This window comes from Somniosus microcephalus, chromosome 15 (genome assembly GCF_052327205.1).
Source record: "Somniosus microcephalus isolate GS21.2 chromosome 15, FLI_Smic_1.0, whole genome shotgun sequence".
Lineage (NCBI taxonomy): Eukaryota > Metazoa > Chordata > Chondrichthyes > Squaliformes > Somniosidae > Somniosus > Somniosus microcephalus.
The window spans coordinates 31822185-31839798 of NC_141001.1; the positions used below are offsets into that span (position 1 = coordinate 31822185).

At 47.1% G+C, this 17614-nt stretch overlaps 1 protein-coding gene across 3 annotated transcripts in view; it reads left to right on the plus strand.

The window, feature by feature from the left end:
- The window catches only part of LOC147106611 (N-acetyl-beta-glucosaminyl-glycoprotein 4-beta-N-acetylgalactosaminyltransferase 1-like), a 950756-nt gene that overhangs the window by 678166 nt on the left and 254976 nt on the right, over window positions 1-17614 (plus strand). For all 3 annotated transcript variants that reach the window (XM_086007621.1, XM_086007622.1, XM_086007623.1), the window contains exon 9: window positions 9539-9605. In XM_086007621.1, coding sequence (XP_085863747.1) covers window positions 9539-9605 — 67 coding nt within the window. The remainder of the gene's footprint in view (window positions 1-9538; window positions 9606-17614) is intronic.

Sequence of the window (17614 nt, forward strand, 5' to 3'; positions counted from 1 at the left end):
GCACAACCTGTGCTTTTAATTACTCTTCGCCCTCCCCTGACAAACATCTGCCCCTTCCATTATCTCATTGTTTCCACAAATTTGCTAAGTAGCATGAAATATAACTGGCAAATTGATGATGGGTGTAAGATAATAGGGTTTCCGTGAACCAGATCACTTATCTAGCAATTGTTCTTGGGTAAACAGCGCAGGTGGCTGAGTGGGAACTTGGATAAATAACCAGGCAGATATCTGAGGACACAATACAGCTTTAGCTGCAATTCAAGTGTACAAGCAGAGATGGAATTCAGATGCTCAGCTGCTTCCTTCTCGCTTAATTTTTTTAAATCATTTTTAAATGCTCATTATAGCCTTGTAGATTCCCAAGGCCACCCCAGCTCTTGACAAGTTTTGAGATAAATTAGCCGATCTCCGCAGTAAGTCAATGGATACGCTGTTCGGGGAGTACTGGAGTGTTATACCGTATAATGTGGAATATATTCTTCTGCTAAGGGGGGCTGTTTAAGGCCACAAGATCCAATTTCTATGAATAAGGACATCCTGAGGTCAATTAGAGGGTGGTGTTTCTCTTTAGATTGGCAAGTAGCTGCAAATCCCTGGCCCCTCCCAAACTGTCAGAAAAAACATGAGGAAATGACTGGTTTTCTCTCTGTTATTGAAGCGCAATGTCTGAATTCTGGTGTCTGAAGAATGGCAGACGCAAAACTTCTATATATAGATTTGGCTAAGTAACTTTACACGCAGTGATTAAATCTCTCCGTGTGATCCACAGTCTTAACATGCTGTGAGGTATTCAGGCTGAAGGCACTTTACAATCAGCCAGGGATTCCTTTCACCCCCACCCCACATATACGCCTATTGTGTACCATTGTGGCGAACAAGTGAATTTTTATTCACAATAGAAATAAATGAAAGGCCATTCTCATTTCATTCTTGATTGGTGAAGTGCGTCGGTGGTATGAAGCCTTTCTAAAATGTGTACGCGCTGTCCAAAGTCCTGTTGACAACTGTCTGCCTGTCAGGATGTGAGCAGCATGCAAAGACAGATCTTTAGGAAGCCTTGTAGCTATAATGGTGCAGAGTTGGACAGCAATTAAGAGCTGGATCCCCATTCAGAGTGCAGCAGCATTCCCGGAGTGCTGGATCCCCATTCAGAGTCCAGCAGCAATCTCCGAGTGCGGGATCCCCATTCAGAGTCCAGCAGCAATTCCAGAGTGCTGGATCCCCATTCAGAGTCCAGCAGCAATCTCCGAGTGCGGGATCCCCATTCAGAGTCCAGCAGCAATCTCCGAGTGCGGGATCCCCATTCAGAGTCCAGCAGCAATTCCAGAGTGCTGGATCCCCATTCAGAGTCCAGCAGCAATCTCGGAGTGCTGGATCCCCATTCAGAGTCCAGCAGCAATCTCGGAGTGCTGGATCCCCATTCAGAGTCCAGCAGCAATCTCCGAGTGCGGGATCCCCATTCAGAGTCCAGCAGCAATTCCAGAGTGCTGGATCCCCATTCAGAGTCCAGCAGCAATCTCGGAGTGCTGGATCCCCATTCAGAGTCCAGCAGCAATCTCAGAGTGCGGGATCCCCATTCAGAGTCCAGCAGTAATCCTAGAGTTCTGCCTTGGTTTCAGAAAACTCAGCAATTCTTGGTTTAAAAAGTCATCTAATAGAGATGCCGGGCCCTCTGAATGCAAGTCCCATGCTCTACTACTACAGCCTTCAGGGCTCTTTGGATGGAGTCAAGCGCTGTATTGTTGGGGCTGTCTCAATGGATTCCAAGGGGGCAAAATTGGGTCACGCCGGGGCGCTACTTTTAACCCCCCGAAAAAATTAGCAACCCCGCACTCGAAATTTACTGGTAGCACCCTAAGAGGGAGGCGGAGCGCTTCTGGAAGTGCCCCGCCTCCCTCTTGGGGCGCTGCGAGTGAATATCACGGCACTACGTGCCACAGCGCCACACACTGCAGCACGTCGCACCACGGTACTGCAGGCCTTCCTCCTCTTATTAAAGGGGAGGGGACCTGGGGCCCAATTAGGTCACCAGGGATCAGAGTGCTGGCAAAAGAGCCCGGCACGCAAGAGGAATGACAGGCTCACGGAGCGCAGCTGGCACCCCGTGGGGGGCTGCACAGGAGGCTGGGGACAGCAACGGGGGCAGGTGCTGGCAGGGGGACAGCAACGGGGACAGGTGCTGGCAGGGGGACAGCAACGGGGACAGGTGCTGGCAGGGGGACAGCAACGGGGACAGGTGCTGGCAGGGGGACAGCAACGGGGACAGGTGCTGGCAGGGGGACAGCAACGGGGACAGGTGCTGGCAGGGGGACAGCAACGGGGACAGGTGCTGGCAGGGGGACAGCAACGGGGACAGGTGCTGGCAGGGGGACAGCAACAAAAATGGCCGCCCGGCACCTCCCCTTTAATTTGCACAGCCGCAGGTAGACCCCCTTGACCCTGTCGGACATAGCGTCCGGTGCTACCGAAGATCACCAGATGCGCAGCGCCACGGGACGGTAATGGTTATCGCCACCGCTAACCTCCCGCTGAATTTCACGGGAGGCATTAGCAGCGCCCGTGCACTAGTTGCTTTGCGCCCCGTTAGCTCCCTCTTACGGCACTAACGGGAGGCACAAATCAACCAAAATTTTCCCCTCAATGCTTTTCTGCAAGGATTGTTGTGACTGTTTGAACATTTAATCTTGGACTCTTTGAATGGGAAACCAGAACTTGGTGTTGGGACTCACTAAATGGGAATACTAGCCCTCTACTATTAGAGATACTAGGCCCCTGCTAACATGATTCTTTTCTTGGGTTCACAATATATATTTAATACAGTAATAGTGTTAAATCTTATAGTTACTGATGGGCCTTCCACCATCAGGGTTGAAATACTGAAGATATTAGCTTTATGTTCCTTTCAGGCCAGTTTATAAAAACATGCTAACATTACTGGAACAGATTCACAGTCGAGCACAACATGGGCATAAGATTCACTTGTGAATTCTGACATTTGTGTTATTATAGCATTAGAATAAATGGGACTGTGTGGAGTAGTGGGTTAGACATTGTCACTTCACTTTTGGAATCTGCACTCAAATCTTGCTCAGACTGAAGGGCTTATAGTTTCTTCTTGCAGATGGGTTTTGACAGTCTCACCCAGTTCCTAATAGGCTCAATGCACAGCCTAAAAACATCATTAATTGACACCAAATTGGCAATGTTACTCAGATAACTAAAAGGACTGGCTAGTGAAATGGAATTGTCATACTAATGAAGCAGGGGCTGCTATAATGAGCATGGACTTAAAGTGCACAGTGGGATAGAGTAAAAGGCCCGATACCTGACCTGAGTGAGCATGACGTTAACTGTCACACGTCAGGATTTTTGACTATTTATCCATGGGGAATCTTGGTATGATCGATATGTAAGTTAAAGTTTGCTCTCAAAGAATTTAAATTCACAAGTTGACCACATACTGAGAATATGGACCGAGCCTACTTCCATTCAGAGTATAATTACTGCTGTCTTTTTTTTAACCAAAATGTATCACCTCACATTTACTGACATTAAATTCTATCGCTCACTTTTTAGCCTATTCCCCCATCTTACCAATATCCCTTTGCAGCTTCCTTTGGTTTTCTAAAGTAGTACCCGAACTGTCCCACAGGATTCAGTTCAGGGGCCATTTCTGTTCATTATGTACATCAATGATTTGAATATAGGCCTAGAGGGAGTGGTGTTGAAATTTGCAGATTATACCACTTAAAGCTAGCCTGCACTGCTTAAAGCTAGCCTGCGTCACTTAAAGGGGAGGTGCATTGTAGTTGGAGCAGGTGCTAGGAGTCATGCAGTAAGTGAATCTGTCCCGGGAAATAGTGAGGAATGGCACAACATGGGAGAAAGCAGGCTTCAAGGTTTTCAGATGCTGCATTGGCGGTCTTGGTGGAGGATGTGGAAATGGGGAGAGATGTCCTGTATCCACAAGGGGGCAGAAGGCCCTCCAGATAAACTCTCAGAAGGCAGTGGGACTAGATAGCCGTGGAGGTCAATGCCAGGAGTCAAGCCCCGAGGACCTGGGTGCAGTGCCACAAGAAGTTCAATGACCTCACATGAATGGTCAAGGTCAGTGAATGCATCGTCAAATGCCATATCCTACCAACTGCAAAACTAGCCTCAGGCACTGCTCAATTCACCATACCTCCATCACTCACCTACCAGCAATCTCTATCAATCAGGACTCATACGTAACATTCATAGCTTCACCTCACCATCACACACTTAGCAGTGCTGCAAGCCTCACTCCTACATCTCACAGCTTGCACACACTGCTAGCTATTCAACCATGACAGCCACAACACCTAAACAGATTGTACAACACTCACTGACACACTTCCCTCTCTCTTGCAGGACAAGGTGGCACACAACCAGAGGCAGCAGGAGCTAACTGGAGGGGGACAGGTGCGCCTGCATGTCCTAACCCCATGGAGTAGATGGTGCTGGCCATGATTGGAACAGCCATTGCTGAGGCTGTGGCCAGCGGCGGGGTTGAAACCATAGAAGATCACGGTATCCTCAAACCTAATCCTCCTCCTCACATCCCATTTCCCCCTCACCCACAATCTCTTCTGCTTTACAAGCTGCTGATGGTGTAAGTGACGTAATAAAACTCACTACGCACTTGGTTTGAGTATAAAGCAAGGCTTTAATCAACTTGTTTCAGAACATGGAGGTCTAGTTGTACTTCACTAGTTCCTTGTCTTACAAAATGTCCCTGAAAAGCTGGGGCTAACGCCCGAGTATTTATACTCCTTGGACGGCGCCACCAGCTGGCCGTCCAACGTTATTTCACGAGTAGTTTCTTGATGAATGATGAGATTTATAACAGTAAGTATGCACCTTTTGCTTCCCCCCTCTCTCTCCCTCCTCTCCCTCTCTCTCCCTCCTCTCCCCACACCACAGCCTTACCCTTGTGCCTTTTTCCTTTCAGATACCCAAAGGTGCAACCTGGCCAGACAGTGGAGGAACACCAAGAAGAGAGTGATAATGAAGACACAGCACCGTCAGTTTATTTCACATGCAGCCACCAGCTCAGATACTGACACTGCGCGTATCTTAGAGGATAGATTAGAGGCGGGATCTGCACGTTGTGAGACACCGGGCAGGAGTGCGCTGCTGCCAGGGCAGGGGGCAAGAGTAGCGCAGGTGTCAACTCGCCTGAGGGCGAGGTCGCACATGGGTACCGCTGCAGAAGACTCAGATGAGGACTTCAGTGGGTCACCCTACAGAAGACCGCTGACGGGTATGCACAACGAAATGCTTGGTGCATTGGGAAGCCTGCGTTCAATGTCAAGGAGCATGGAAGAGTCCAGCACCAACTTGACACAGGGCTCTGCACAGAGCTTGGAGCCCATCCTTTCCAGCATGGAAGTGGTGGCCAACTCCGTTTGCACACTTGTGGACCCAACCATGATGCAGCGTCTGATGGCCGATGATACAACTTCTATTGCAGCACAAGAAAGAAAGACGTGCAATTATAGAGCACCTTTCACGACCACCGGTCATCTCAAAGCGCTTTACAGCCAATGAAGCACTTTTTGAAGTGTAGTCACTGTTGTAATGTAGGAAACACAGCAGCCAATTTGCACACAGCAAGCTCCCACAAACAGCAATATGATAATCTGTTTTAGTGATGTTGATTGAGGGATAAATTTTGGCTAGGTCACCGGGGATAACTCCCCTGCTCTTCTTTGAAATAGTGCCATGGGATATTTTATGTCTACTTGAGAGGGCAGATGGGGCTTCTGTTTAACGTTTCACCCAAAGGACGGCACCTCCAACAGTGCGGCACTCCCTCTACTGCACTGGAGTGTCAGCTTAGATTTTTTTGCATTTAAGTCTCTGGAGTGGGACTTGAACCCACAACCTTCTGACTCAGAGGCAACAGTGCTACCAACTGAGCCATGCCTGACACACAGCAGCCACCCAACGTCTGAGTGCTGCAGCGGAAGCTCAGACATGCTCTTTCTCTCAATGATGAAGACCTTTAAATAGTAGCTGTTATTCTTTTCATTCCATTGGGACATTCTGCTCCATCCCTCCCCTGAATATATGATTTCTTCCCACTGTGGTCATGACAAATTCAAATACAGTTTGTAAATTCTCCTGTCAGAACTCAAGGCAAAGTGCACGGTTCAAAAGGGGTTTGTTTTGCAGCGATACAGAGTGTTTACTGTTGAATTCTCGACGCCACTACAGACTGTAGTAACTCATTTAGAGATCAGCTTCAGATAAGCTGTTGTACACTGGCAAAGTTGTCACATTTAAATCATACAGAAGGAAGAATGCAAGGAGTTGAAATCTAACGAAATCTGGTACAGAACACACCTGATTGAAATCCCTCTTGACGGAAAGTCTGGCACTGTAATGTTTGCAAAACTGCCTTCTTTTCACAAAGGAAGCCTTTCTAAGGTCCAGAATCTCTTAACTGTTGGTTGTACAGGCTTTCAAAGGAAGACTTCATTTAAATGGGAGTCTCTTCTGCAGTGCTGGATGAGTGGCGCTATGTTTGTGTTTCTGTTGGACTTGGTTGCTGTTTCTCTTTGAATGTGTTTACGGCTATAAAGAGAACATTCTGGAGGCTGATTGCAGACCAGGCAAACAGCGCGTACAAAGTTCTAAAAGAGGTGGCGCCTTGCAGCGTGAACTCTTGGTGCCCTATCATTGTGGGTAAGTGCGAAGCAGAGGGAAGGCAATACCCCATCGGGGGTGAGGGTGGGCATTGGGGCATGAGGTGAACTGCAGCGGTCACCAGGCTGGTGCCAAGTACCTCCCTCTGGTTTCTGGCAACACTGGTGAAGGCTGAGGAGTGGACCACACTTCACAATTGGTGTGTACAAATGAATGAATGAACTTGCATTTATTTAGCGCCTCTCACGACCTCAGGACGTCCCAAAGCACTTTACAACCGATTATGTTCTTTTGAAGTGACCTTGCTCTGTAATGTAGTGAACACGGTAGCCCATTTGCACACCGCAAACTCCCACAAACAGCAATGAAATAAACAACCAGATTTAGGTGTTGGTTGAGGGATAAATATTGACCAGGACACCAGGCAGAATTCCCGTGCTCTTCTTCAAATAATGCCCTGGGGTTTCTTATGTTCTGAGAGGGCAGATGGGACCTTGGTTTAACATGTCATACCCTCAGCAGAAGAAAGTATGTAGTCGGGATTAGTGTGAATCATTGAATGAGGTCAGGAAGACATATAGCCAGTGAACTCGCAGAGTGCTTCCTAATGTCACAAATAGGATTATTTCTTAAATCTCATCACCCATGAACCAGTTATTGCATTGACAACATATTTAGGCAACCTAATACAAGACCCAAAGTAAATGTTTTCACTCAGTCATACTAGTGACCAGCATATCCTGAGAGTATGTGACATGGTCAAAATTACTTCTCAGGTAGAAATAACTCACTGACCATTAGGTCCCACAGGTGTCTTGGAATAAATGCCTCTACTGATCAGGGTGAACTAATAGCTTGAGGACAGTAAGTCAAATGGGCATTCAGGCAAGCTAGGTGGGGATATGATCAGCCTAAAAAAAAAATGGAGTGTACCAGCTTGGATGAGTTAGCACTCTTTCCTCCAGGTCAGCAGGTTGTCTGTTCCAGCCCCATACCAGAACTTGGCTGAATAATTTAGACTGACCCTTAAAATGAAGAAGCACAGCATTTCTGGAGGTTGCAGTCCTTCAGATGAAACATTAAACCAAGGTACAGGAAACTTTGTGATATCCGGCACTGATGGGACCGGCGTGTTGCCGATCTATCAAAACTGCCGGACGTACAAAGTTAATGTTGAAGCATACGGAGGTTTTCATCTCCGTATCTGACAACAAACACTGTTGCTTAGCAACAGCTTCTAAAGAGTCGGCTGCAGCTGCAAGCGTCTGTAGCTGAAGCTGTTGCTATAGCTACAGACCTTGCAGTGGCTGACTGGGAAAAAAAAAGAACGAGATCTAAAAAAACTTACAGAAAACGGCTCCTGATTTTTGCCGTTAGATCGAGTATTCCGGACATACAACCTCCGGATAAACCAAAGTTTCCTGTACTGTTTATCTGTTCTGGTGGTTCAGATGCTCATTAAAGATCTCGTGGCACTATTCAAAAAAGAGCATGAGGAGTTCTCCCAGTACCCTGGCCACATTCCTCCCTCAACCAATTCATCTCATTGTTGTTTGTGGGATGTTGATGCTGCAGAATGATAGCTGCATTTGCCTACATAACACTAGTAACTACAGTTCAAAAGTAATTCATTGTGTGTGAAGCGCCTTGGGACGCTTTAATGTGATGAGGTGCTATATAAATCTAATCATTATATATTTGGATCATATTCTATTTGCGACTCTTTTGGTGTACTTTCAAAAAAAACTCCTGAATTTTAATGATTTTATGCAGTTTTTCTCGTCCAAGAAAACAAACAGAGCCCATTTGGTTACTTTGTCAGTGTGACGTGAGACCTGTGGAAATCTGATTTTTAACCCTGCTGATATTTCACACTGTGGGTTATGTCGTCGTCGTCGTACGTGTCTTCACACTGTTCCCTTTGGGGAACTGTATGAAGTGGTGGAAGGATTTCTGGCCGCGATTAACGCTCCTTCCGTGACCGTAACCATCTTTGTACCAGCCATTAGGGTGGTTAGTCCTATGGCGGGAGGGTTTTCCGGGCTCCCACAACCCATACGAGGGGCGGGGGGGGGCACCCACACCAGGGGCGGGGGGGGGCACCCACACCCACACCCATGGATGTCAACCCAGAATTTAGAGCCGGTGCTCCGACTCCACTTGCCGGGACTGTCTGGAGCAGGGTTTGAAACCCTACGCTTTTTGGCCCAGCGGCGGGGATGCTACCGCTACGCCAAAGGCCCACTCCTGGGTTATAAGTGAGTTTCAGTAATTAGATGAGATTAATACACTAATGTGTGGGAGGTGTTGGATTGCTGGATTTGATCTCTGGTCCTAGACTGAGTTAGTTAATCTCAGCCAGCGCAGCAGTAGGGGGTGTTCCAGTTGGCCCATGTGCCCCAGCCAGGGTCCCCACTCCTGATAACTATCCTGCGATCCCCTATTAGAATGTGCATGTAGCTGGATATTGGATGAGGACAGGGTTGCGGTAACCTGGGATTCCCCACAGATTAATAGCTTAGCAAAACTCGCTGCCTAGGCTCATACATGAAAAATAGCCACGAGGATGGGCTTTTGCAGCTAGGAATCTTACCCCAGGATGAGTCCGGGTGAAAGGGAGAAAAGGGAAAAGATTGTGTTAAAAAACGGTGCATGCCAATTGTGCTGAAGAGCACAAATTCTATGTTAAAAAGTGGTGAAAGTTTTTTTTTAAAGTGTATTGAGTTCTTCTGTGGAGAGGCTTAATTTGCATGTCCTCCACTATCAAAAGTTATGCTAACATCTGGAATCCCAGTTCATGATTGAGACCCTGGAGAATATCTCTCAGCAGCCACCTGCTCACTGATTATTTTTTCTCTTCCAGTGGCGGCCATTTCTCCCTGGAGTGAAGTTTGAAATTATCGATTCACTGCACATCTCTCTGTACACAGGTAAATATATCCAATTCCTCTTATATGGAACTCTTGGTGCTTAAGATCTGGGTGGGTTTTGGTGACCGCCAATATTGTCATTTAACAACAATGGCCCCACTCAAAGGCTCCCAGGTCCCGATCAGGATATTTATTGGAACATTACTGTGCATTTTCCTTCCTGTTATATAGCAAAATGTAATGAAAAAAGAAAGGATGAAAGGTAAAGATGCATAGGCTGTAAATCTCAGATAAATGCACAACAGGTCCAACTAGATCAGAAAGAAAAATGAAAGGTTAATATTTCAAGTGGTGCCCATCCAAATCGTCTCAGATCCTGGACGTTTTCAGCATTTATTGTTTTCAATGCAATCACATAAAAACAAGTATGAAATCAATGTTACTTTCCCTGAAACACTGCCCTGCCTCTCAGGGACAGTTAGAACCTCTGTCACTGGGTTTCCAACAGAGGACGTAAGTTGGAATAATTATAGGTATCTAAAAATATGATTAGCTCTAAATATTTTCCTCCCTAAGAATGCATTGGAGGCCCTGTGATGATGTGAATACTGACCTCTTATTTTACCCATTTATTCCATTGTAAGAAACCAAATAGCTCTGCCATTCAAGATAACAGCAATCACTCTCCAGGGATTGGGGATTGGTCATATTTAAAGGCCTTTTATAGACTTGCTCTTAAATATTAATACAGTGCACTTGTCTCCTCTTTGCTCTATGCTGTGTATTTGTTATTCTTGCCCCTCTCTGCTTGCTCCGTGCATCTGTCACTGTCACTACCTCTGCCTGCTCTGCACTTCTAGTTGCCACTCACCTCTGCCCACACTCTGCCTTTGTCATCTGTTCAGTGACTCTGTCGCTCAAACTGCATCTTCAGCTCTATGCTGCTATCACCCCTTCTTCTCTCCCTGCTTTTTGCCTGTCATGCACCGCTGCTTGTGATTTTTTTTTAAAGGACTTTGGCCCCATATATACAGGGATGGGGTTTTGGAGCGGTGGTGGTAGAAGAGTGATTGTCGAGATACCCAGAAGTGCGGGTTTTCCCGAATGCCGTGGAGTTAAAGCTCCACGGCGGATGTGATTTTTCTCCGCCCCCCCCCCCGCCCCCGCCCAGTTCCCCACCCATAAGCCAGCCTGATTGACGGGCTCCGCTGCCTGTCAGGCGAGGAAGGCTCCGGAAAAGGCCGCAGCCGAGGAGCAGATAAGTTTAGTGGTGGTGGGGAGGAGAGATCGCGGGGCAGTCGGGGTGATCGTGGGGGGAAGCGTCAGGGAAGCTGACAAATCATGGGGAGATTGCAAGGGGAGTTCGGGGGCAAGAGCTGGGGGGATCGGAGAGTCAGTGATGAGGGTTCGGGGGAGATGGGGGGGTAGGTTGAGGGGTTTTCAGGGTAAGCTTGTTGGGACTGGAGGAAACACTTCTGCTCCCCCCGTAAGCAGTGCTGGATCCAGCCCTCCTTGTCTCCAATTACCATCATGGGTTAAAAATAGAAACCCTGTTAAAATGAAGGCACACAACCGCCTTAAAAGATTTCAACGACCGACCCATAATAACATAACATAAGAAGTAGGAGCAGGAGTAGGCCATACGGCCCCTCGGGCCTGCTCCGCCATTCAATAGGATCATGGCTGATCCGAATCTAGACTCACGTCCACTTCCCTGCCCTCTTCCCGTAACCCCTAATTCCCTTATCTGCTAGGAAACTGTCTATCTCCATTTTAAATTTATTTAATATTGCAGCTTCCACAGCTCTCTCGGGTACCAAATTCCATAGATTTACTACCCTCTGAGTGAAGAAGTTTCTCCTCATCTCAGTTTTGAAAGGGCAGCCCCTTATTCTAAGATTATGCCCCCTAGTTCTAGTCTCACCCATCAGTGGAAACATCCTCACCGCATCCACCCGATCAAGCCCCCTCACAATCTTATATGTTTCGATAAGATCGCCTCTCATTCTTCTGAACTCCAATGAGTAGAGTCCCAACCTACTCAACCTTTCCTCATATGTCAACCCCCTCATCTCCGGAATCAACCGAGTGAACCTTCTCTGAACCGCCTCGAGAGCAAGTATATATTTTCTTAAATATGGAAACCAAAACTGCATGCAGTATTCCAGGTGTGGCCTCACCAATACCCTGTATAACTGCAGCAAGAGTTCCCTGTTTTTATACTCCATCCCCCTTGCAATAAAAGCCAAGATTCCATTGGCCTTCCTGATCACCTGCTGCACCTGCATACTAACTTTTTGTGTTTCATGCACTAGGACCCCCAGATCCCTTTGTACTGTAGCACTTTGCAGTTTCTCTCCATTTAGATAATAACTTGCTCTTTGATTTTTTTTCTGCCAAAGAGCATAACCTCACACTTTCCAACATTATATTGCATCTGCCAAATCTCTGCCCACTCACTTAGCCTGTCTATGTCCTTTTGCAAGTTTTTTATGTCCTCCTCACTCACTGCTTTCCCTCCCATCTTTGTATCGTCGGCAAACTTGGATATGTTGCACTCGGTCCCTTCCTCCAAATCGTTAATATAGATTGTAAAGAGTTGGGGTCCCAGCACTGACCCCTGCGGAACACCACTAGTTACTGATTGCCAGCCCGAGAATGAACCATTTATCCCAACTCTTTGTTTTCTGTTAGATAGCCAATCTTCCACCCATGCCAGTATATTACCCCCAATCCCGTGATTTCTTATCTTGATCAGTAATCTTTTGTGTGGAACCTTGTCAAATGCCTTTTGGAAGTCCAAATACACTACATCCACTGGTTCCCCTTTATCCACCCTGTATGTTACATCCTCAAAGAATTCGAACAAATTTGTCAAACATGACTTCCCCTTCATAAAACCATGCTGACTCTGTCCTATTAAATTATGTTTATCCAAATGCTCTGTTACTGTTTCCTTAATAATGGACTCCAACATTTTGCCAACCACAGATGTTAGGCTAACTGGTCTATAGTTTCCAGCTTTTTGTCTACTTCCCTTCTTAAATAAGGGTGTTACATTAGCAGTTTTCCAATCTGCTGGGACCTTTCCTGAGTCCAGGGAGTTCTGGAAAATAATCACCAATGCATCCACAATCCCTACCGCCACTTCTCTCAAGACCCTAGGATGTAGGCCATCAGGTCCGGGGGATTTATCCACCTTAAGTCCCATTATTTTACTGAGTACCATCTCCTTAGTGATTTTAATCATCTTTAGCGCCTCCCCCCCCCCCCATTGCCCCCTGTTTGTCCAGTGTTGGGATATTTTTAGGGTCCTCTACTGTAAAGACTGATACAAAATATTTGTTCAGCGTCTTTGCCATCTCCATGTTTCCCACCACTAGTTTCCCAGTCCCATCCTCTAAGGGACCAACGTTCACTTTAGCCACCCTTTTACTTTTTATATAGCTGTAGAAACTCTTGCTGTCTGTTTTTATATTTTTTGCTAGTTTACTTTCATAATCTATCTTTCCTTTCTTAATTAATCTTTTAGTTATTGTTTGCTGGCTTTTAAATGCTTCCCAATCTTCTATCCTCCCACTAGATTTGGCTACTTTATATGCCCTTGTTTTCAGTCGGATACTATTCTTTATTACTTTACTAAGCCATGGATGGCTGTCTTTTCTTTTACTCCCCTTTTTCCTCAGTGGAATATATTTATCTTGAAAGATGTGAAATATCTCCTTGAATGTAGACCACTGCTCTTGTACCGTCTTACACTTTAATCTGTTTTCCCAGTCCACTTTAGTCAATTCTACTCTCATACCTTCATAGTCTCCTTTATTTAAGCTCAGTACGCTGGTTTGAGATCCAACTCTCTCACCCTCAAACTGAATTTGGAATTCAACCATATTATGCTCACTCATTCCAAGGGGATCCTTCACTAGGATATTTTTTTATTAATCCTGTCTCATTACACAGGACCAGATCTAAGATTGCCTGCCCCCTGGTTGGTTCAGTTACATACTGCTCAAGGAACCCGTCCCTAATACACTCTATGAACTCTTCCTCAAGGCTGCCATGCCCAATTTGATTAGTCCAGTCAATATGAAAGTTAAAATCCCCCATGATTATAGCTGTTCCCTTATTACAAGCCCCAACTATTTCCTGATTTATACTCCGACCAACAGAGTTGCAACTGTTAGGAGGCCTATAGACTACGCCCACTAGTGACTTTTTCCTCTTATTCCTTATCTCCACCCAAACTATTTCACTATCCTGATCCTATGACCCAATATCATTTCTGACTATTGCAGTGATTCCATCCTTGATTAACATAGCAACCCCACCTCCCTTTCCTTCCTGTCTGTCCTTCCTAATTGTCAAATGCCCTTGTATGTTTAGTTCCCAGTCATGATTATATTGCAGCCATGTTTCCATAATGGCCACCAGATCATACCCATGTGTAGTTATTTGTACCGTCAACTTGTCAATTTTGTTACGAATGCTGCGTGCATTCAGATAAAGAACTTTCAAATATGTTTTCTGAAAATTTATTCCTGCTTTTACCCCTTTTACTACTTTACCTTTATCATTATACATTCTGTCCCTTCCTGACACGCTCTGGTTTTTAATTCCCCCACTGCTACCTTGCTCTATTGCCTTCTCCGCTGTCATTTTTATTTTTCGCTCTCTTAAAACCTCCCGCCCACTAATTAGTTTAAAGCCCTCTCTACAGCCCTAGTTATTCGATTCGCCAGGACTCTAGTCCCAGCACTGGCCAAGTGAAGTCCGTCCCAACGGAACAGCTCTCTCCTGTCCCAGTACTGATGCCAGTGTCTCAGGAAGCAAAACCCTTTTCTCCCACACCAGGCTTTGAGCCACGCATTTAACTCTCTAATTTTATTTACCCTAGCCAAATTTGCATGTGGCTCAGGTAGTAATCCAGAGATTATTACCCTTGTGGTTCTGCTTTTTAATTTGGCCCCTAGCTGCTCAAACTCCCTCAGCAGTGTAGTGTATGTACCCGTCTACCTTTAAGGGAACTATTGAATGTAACCGTTCACCTTTAAGAGAACTACTTTAGGTGTGGCACTATTTGTTTGGCTTCTGTATACTGTAATACCGATAGTGACCACACCAGTATATAAGTGTTGTGGCAGGATTGCTGGGGCAGATTCGCCCTGACCTTCGAATAGTAAAGACCTGTTTGTTTGTTACTCCTGAAGTCTGTGTCGTTATTAACCGTACAACCCGCAGACTTTACAGTGGCGACGAGTCCGATCGTACCCTGCGGCAAGACTACCAAAGCAACGAAGAGCGTCGAAGAGAGGCAACCGCCCTCGTCGTGCTGCTGAAAGAAAACACGAGGCTGCAGCAGGAGGAAGGAGGAAGACTTTAGCAATAAAAGCTTCCGTCTGCAACAGGCACTGACTACCCTTCTACCACGGTGCGGAGTGAGCCGATCAGCTGGAAACAAGGCGGCCGCGGAGACTGTGAGTAGGGGAAGGGTAGAGAATATCCGGAGGATAAGGGCTGTGCACTCGACCACGGTCGAGGGGGAACGGAGCCGGTCAGAAAGTCGGGTCCAACGGCGTCGTGAGACAGTCGGACCTCGATCGGCGGGAAAAGCCAGGCAGCGACCGCAGCCACGAAGCGCTGAGACTGGGAGTAGGCGCGGGAAGAGAAACCCAGCTGCAGCCGGGGAGGGAAACACCGGTCTGCGAGAGGGCTGGGAGGCGAACAGGAACCGTGCGGGTGGGAGAGAGAGACAGAGCCGAGCAAGGGGAGAGAGACTGCGCGAGAGCCAGTCCAGCGGCTGAGCTGTTCTCCACCAACGGGGTACCCAGAGCCGGTAGAACCGAACGTGCGGGAGAGAGAGAGACAGAGCTGAGCAAGGGGAGAGAGACTGTGCGAGAGCCAGTCCAGCGGCTGAACTGTTCTCCACCAACGGGGTACCCAGGGCCGGTAGAACCGAACGTGCGGGAGAGAGAGCGACAGAGCCGGGTACGGTGAGAGAGACTGCGCGAGAGCCAGTCCAGCGGCTGAACTGTCCTCCGTTAACGGGGTGTACCCAGCGCCGGTAGAGCCGTGCGGGCGGGAGGAAAAGACAGAGCCGAGTAAGGGGAGCTGTGCGAGAGCCAGCCCAGCGGCTGAACCTGTCTGCTGTGGGGAAAGCATACCCCTTCCACCAGGAAGAAACGCGGGAAGCCGCCATTAGGCGGAGGAGACGACAGAAGCGGGAAACCGCCATTGAACTGGGCGGGGAGAGAAAGGAAGAGCGGGAAACCGCCATTTTCGCGGGAAAACCGCCATCTTAACTGACATACCGCCATTGAAGTGGGCGGGGAGAGAAGGAAAGAGCGGGAAACCGCCGATTTCACGGGAAAACCGCCATCTTAGAAATAAACAAATAAATAAGAATACTTAAAGAAATACTGGTGCTGCTCCCAAGGGAAGAAAGATGCCTAAGCGAGGGAATATTAACGACTTTAATTCTGAAATAGAAGACTGGGCCACGTACGTGGAACGCATAGAGATCTATTGCGAAGCCAACAAAATAGAGGAAGACGACAAGGCGATAACATTGCTAAACTCGATGGGGGCAAAAACATACGGGCTCTTGAAGCATCTAATAGCACCAGATAAACCAGCGGATCAGACCTTCGAAGAGATTGTGGCTGTGCTGAAGGACCACTTGAACCCCACACCGTTGATGCTGGCTAAACGATTCAAATTCTACGCAAGAACGCAGAGGAAAGACGAAAGTAAATGCGGAGTACTTGGTCGAACTGCGTAGGCTAGCGAAATACTGCCAGTTCGGAGGGAATCTGACAGAAGCACTGCGGGACAAGCTCGTATGCGGATTGTCCAAAGAACGGACGCAGAAGCGACTACTGGAAGAGAACGACCTCACACTGGACAGGGCTGTCCTTATAGCTGCATCGCACGAAGCCGCAGCGAAAGGAACGGCGGAAATGCAACTAAAGGCGGCGGCACTCGGGGTGGACCAAATTACTTCAAGCACAACAAAATGCTACCGTTGTGGGAAGACAACGCATGACCAGAATCAATGCTGGTTTAAGAACCAAGAGTGTAGGAAATGTGGCAAACTGGGTCACATCGCGAAGGTATGCCGGTCAGGGAAGAAGACCAACAATCAAAGGAAGCCACCACAAGAAAAGTACAACAAGGTACACAAGGTGGCTGAGAAGAGTTCAGACGAACAGAATTCAGACTCAGACCCAAACAACCAGGAGCTGAGTAGCCTGAGAATCCACAATGTGGGTAAAGAAACGGATCTACAAACCATCTGGGTCATACTAAAAATAGCTGGAGTCCAAGTAAGGATGGAGCTGGACACTGGATCAGCTCTATCAGTCATCAACCGAAGGGACTACCACCGGCTATTCTCTCACATACCTTTAAGAAATACCAAGTTCGTATTACAGACATACACGGGGCATAACGTATACCCCATGGGGAAAATAAGAGTCAAGGTGAGAGATAGGGGTAAAGAACACCCAAGAATGAACTTGTACGTATTACCTGAAGGAGGACCACCACTTCTAGGACGGGAGTGGATTAAGAAAATAGATATGGAATGGCACTACCTAAAAGCCATAATGAGGGAGGACTCAGTGCAAGCTATCAGCTCAGATTCTGAAATGGATGACGATAAGACCAATTCAAATATGGAAGACAAGGCTAAAAGGGACTTGCCGACGATGGGGAAGGAAACGAAGACATGCAGAAGGACTTATGTTACCAAGAAGAATAAAGCTGCAGAGCAGAACTCCAGGTTGACAGAGAATTCTGAGCCTGTTCAAGCAAAGGATTCATCCACGACGGAAGAACACCGAGTTCGGACTCAAACTTATGTCAAAGTACGACAACAATTAGAACAGTTGAGTGACCGTCTCGTACAAGAGATGAAAAATATGGAAATGTTCTGGGACACCGAATGGGAGAACCTGGAAAGACAACAGAGACAGCTAGCTCAAGCAGAGAGCGACCATAGAGCCATCGTGGCCAAATACCAATCACATTCCCCTGATGCTGTTCAGGAACTAGAATATTTACAGAACGAA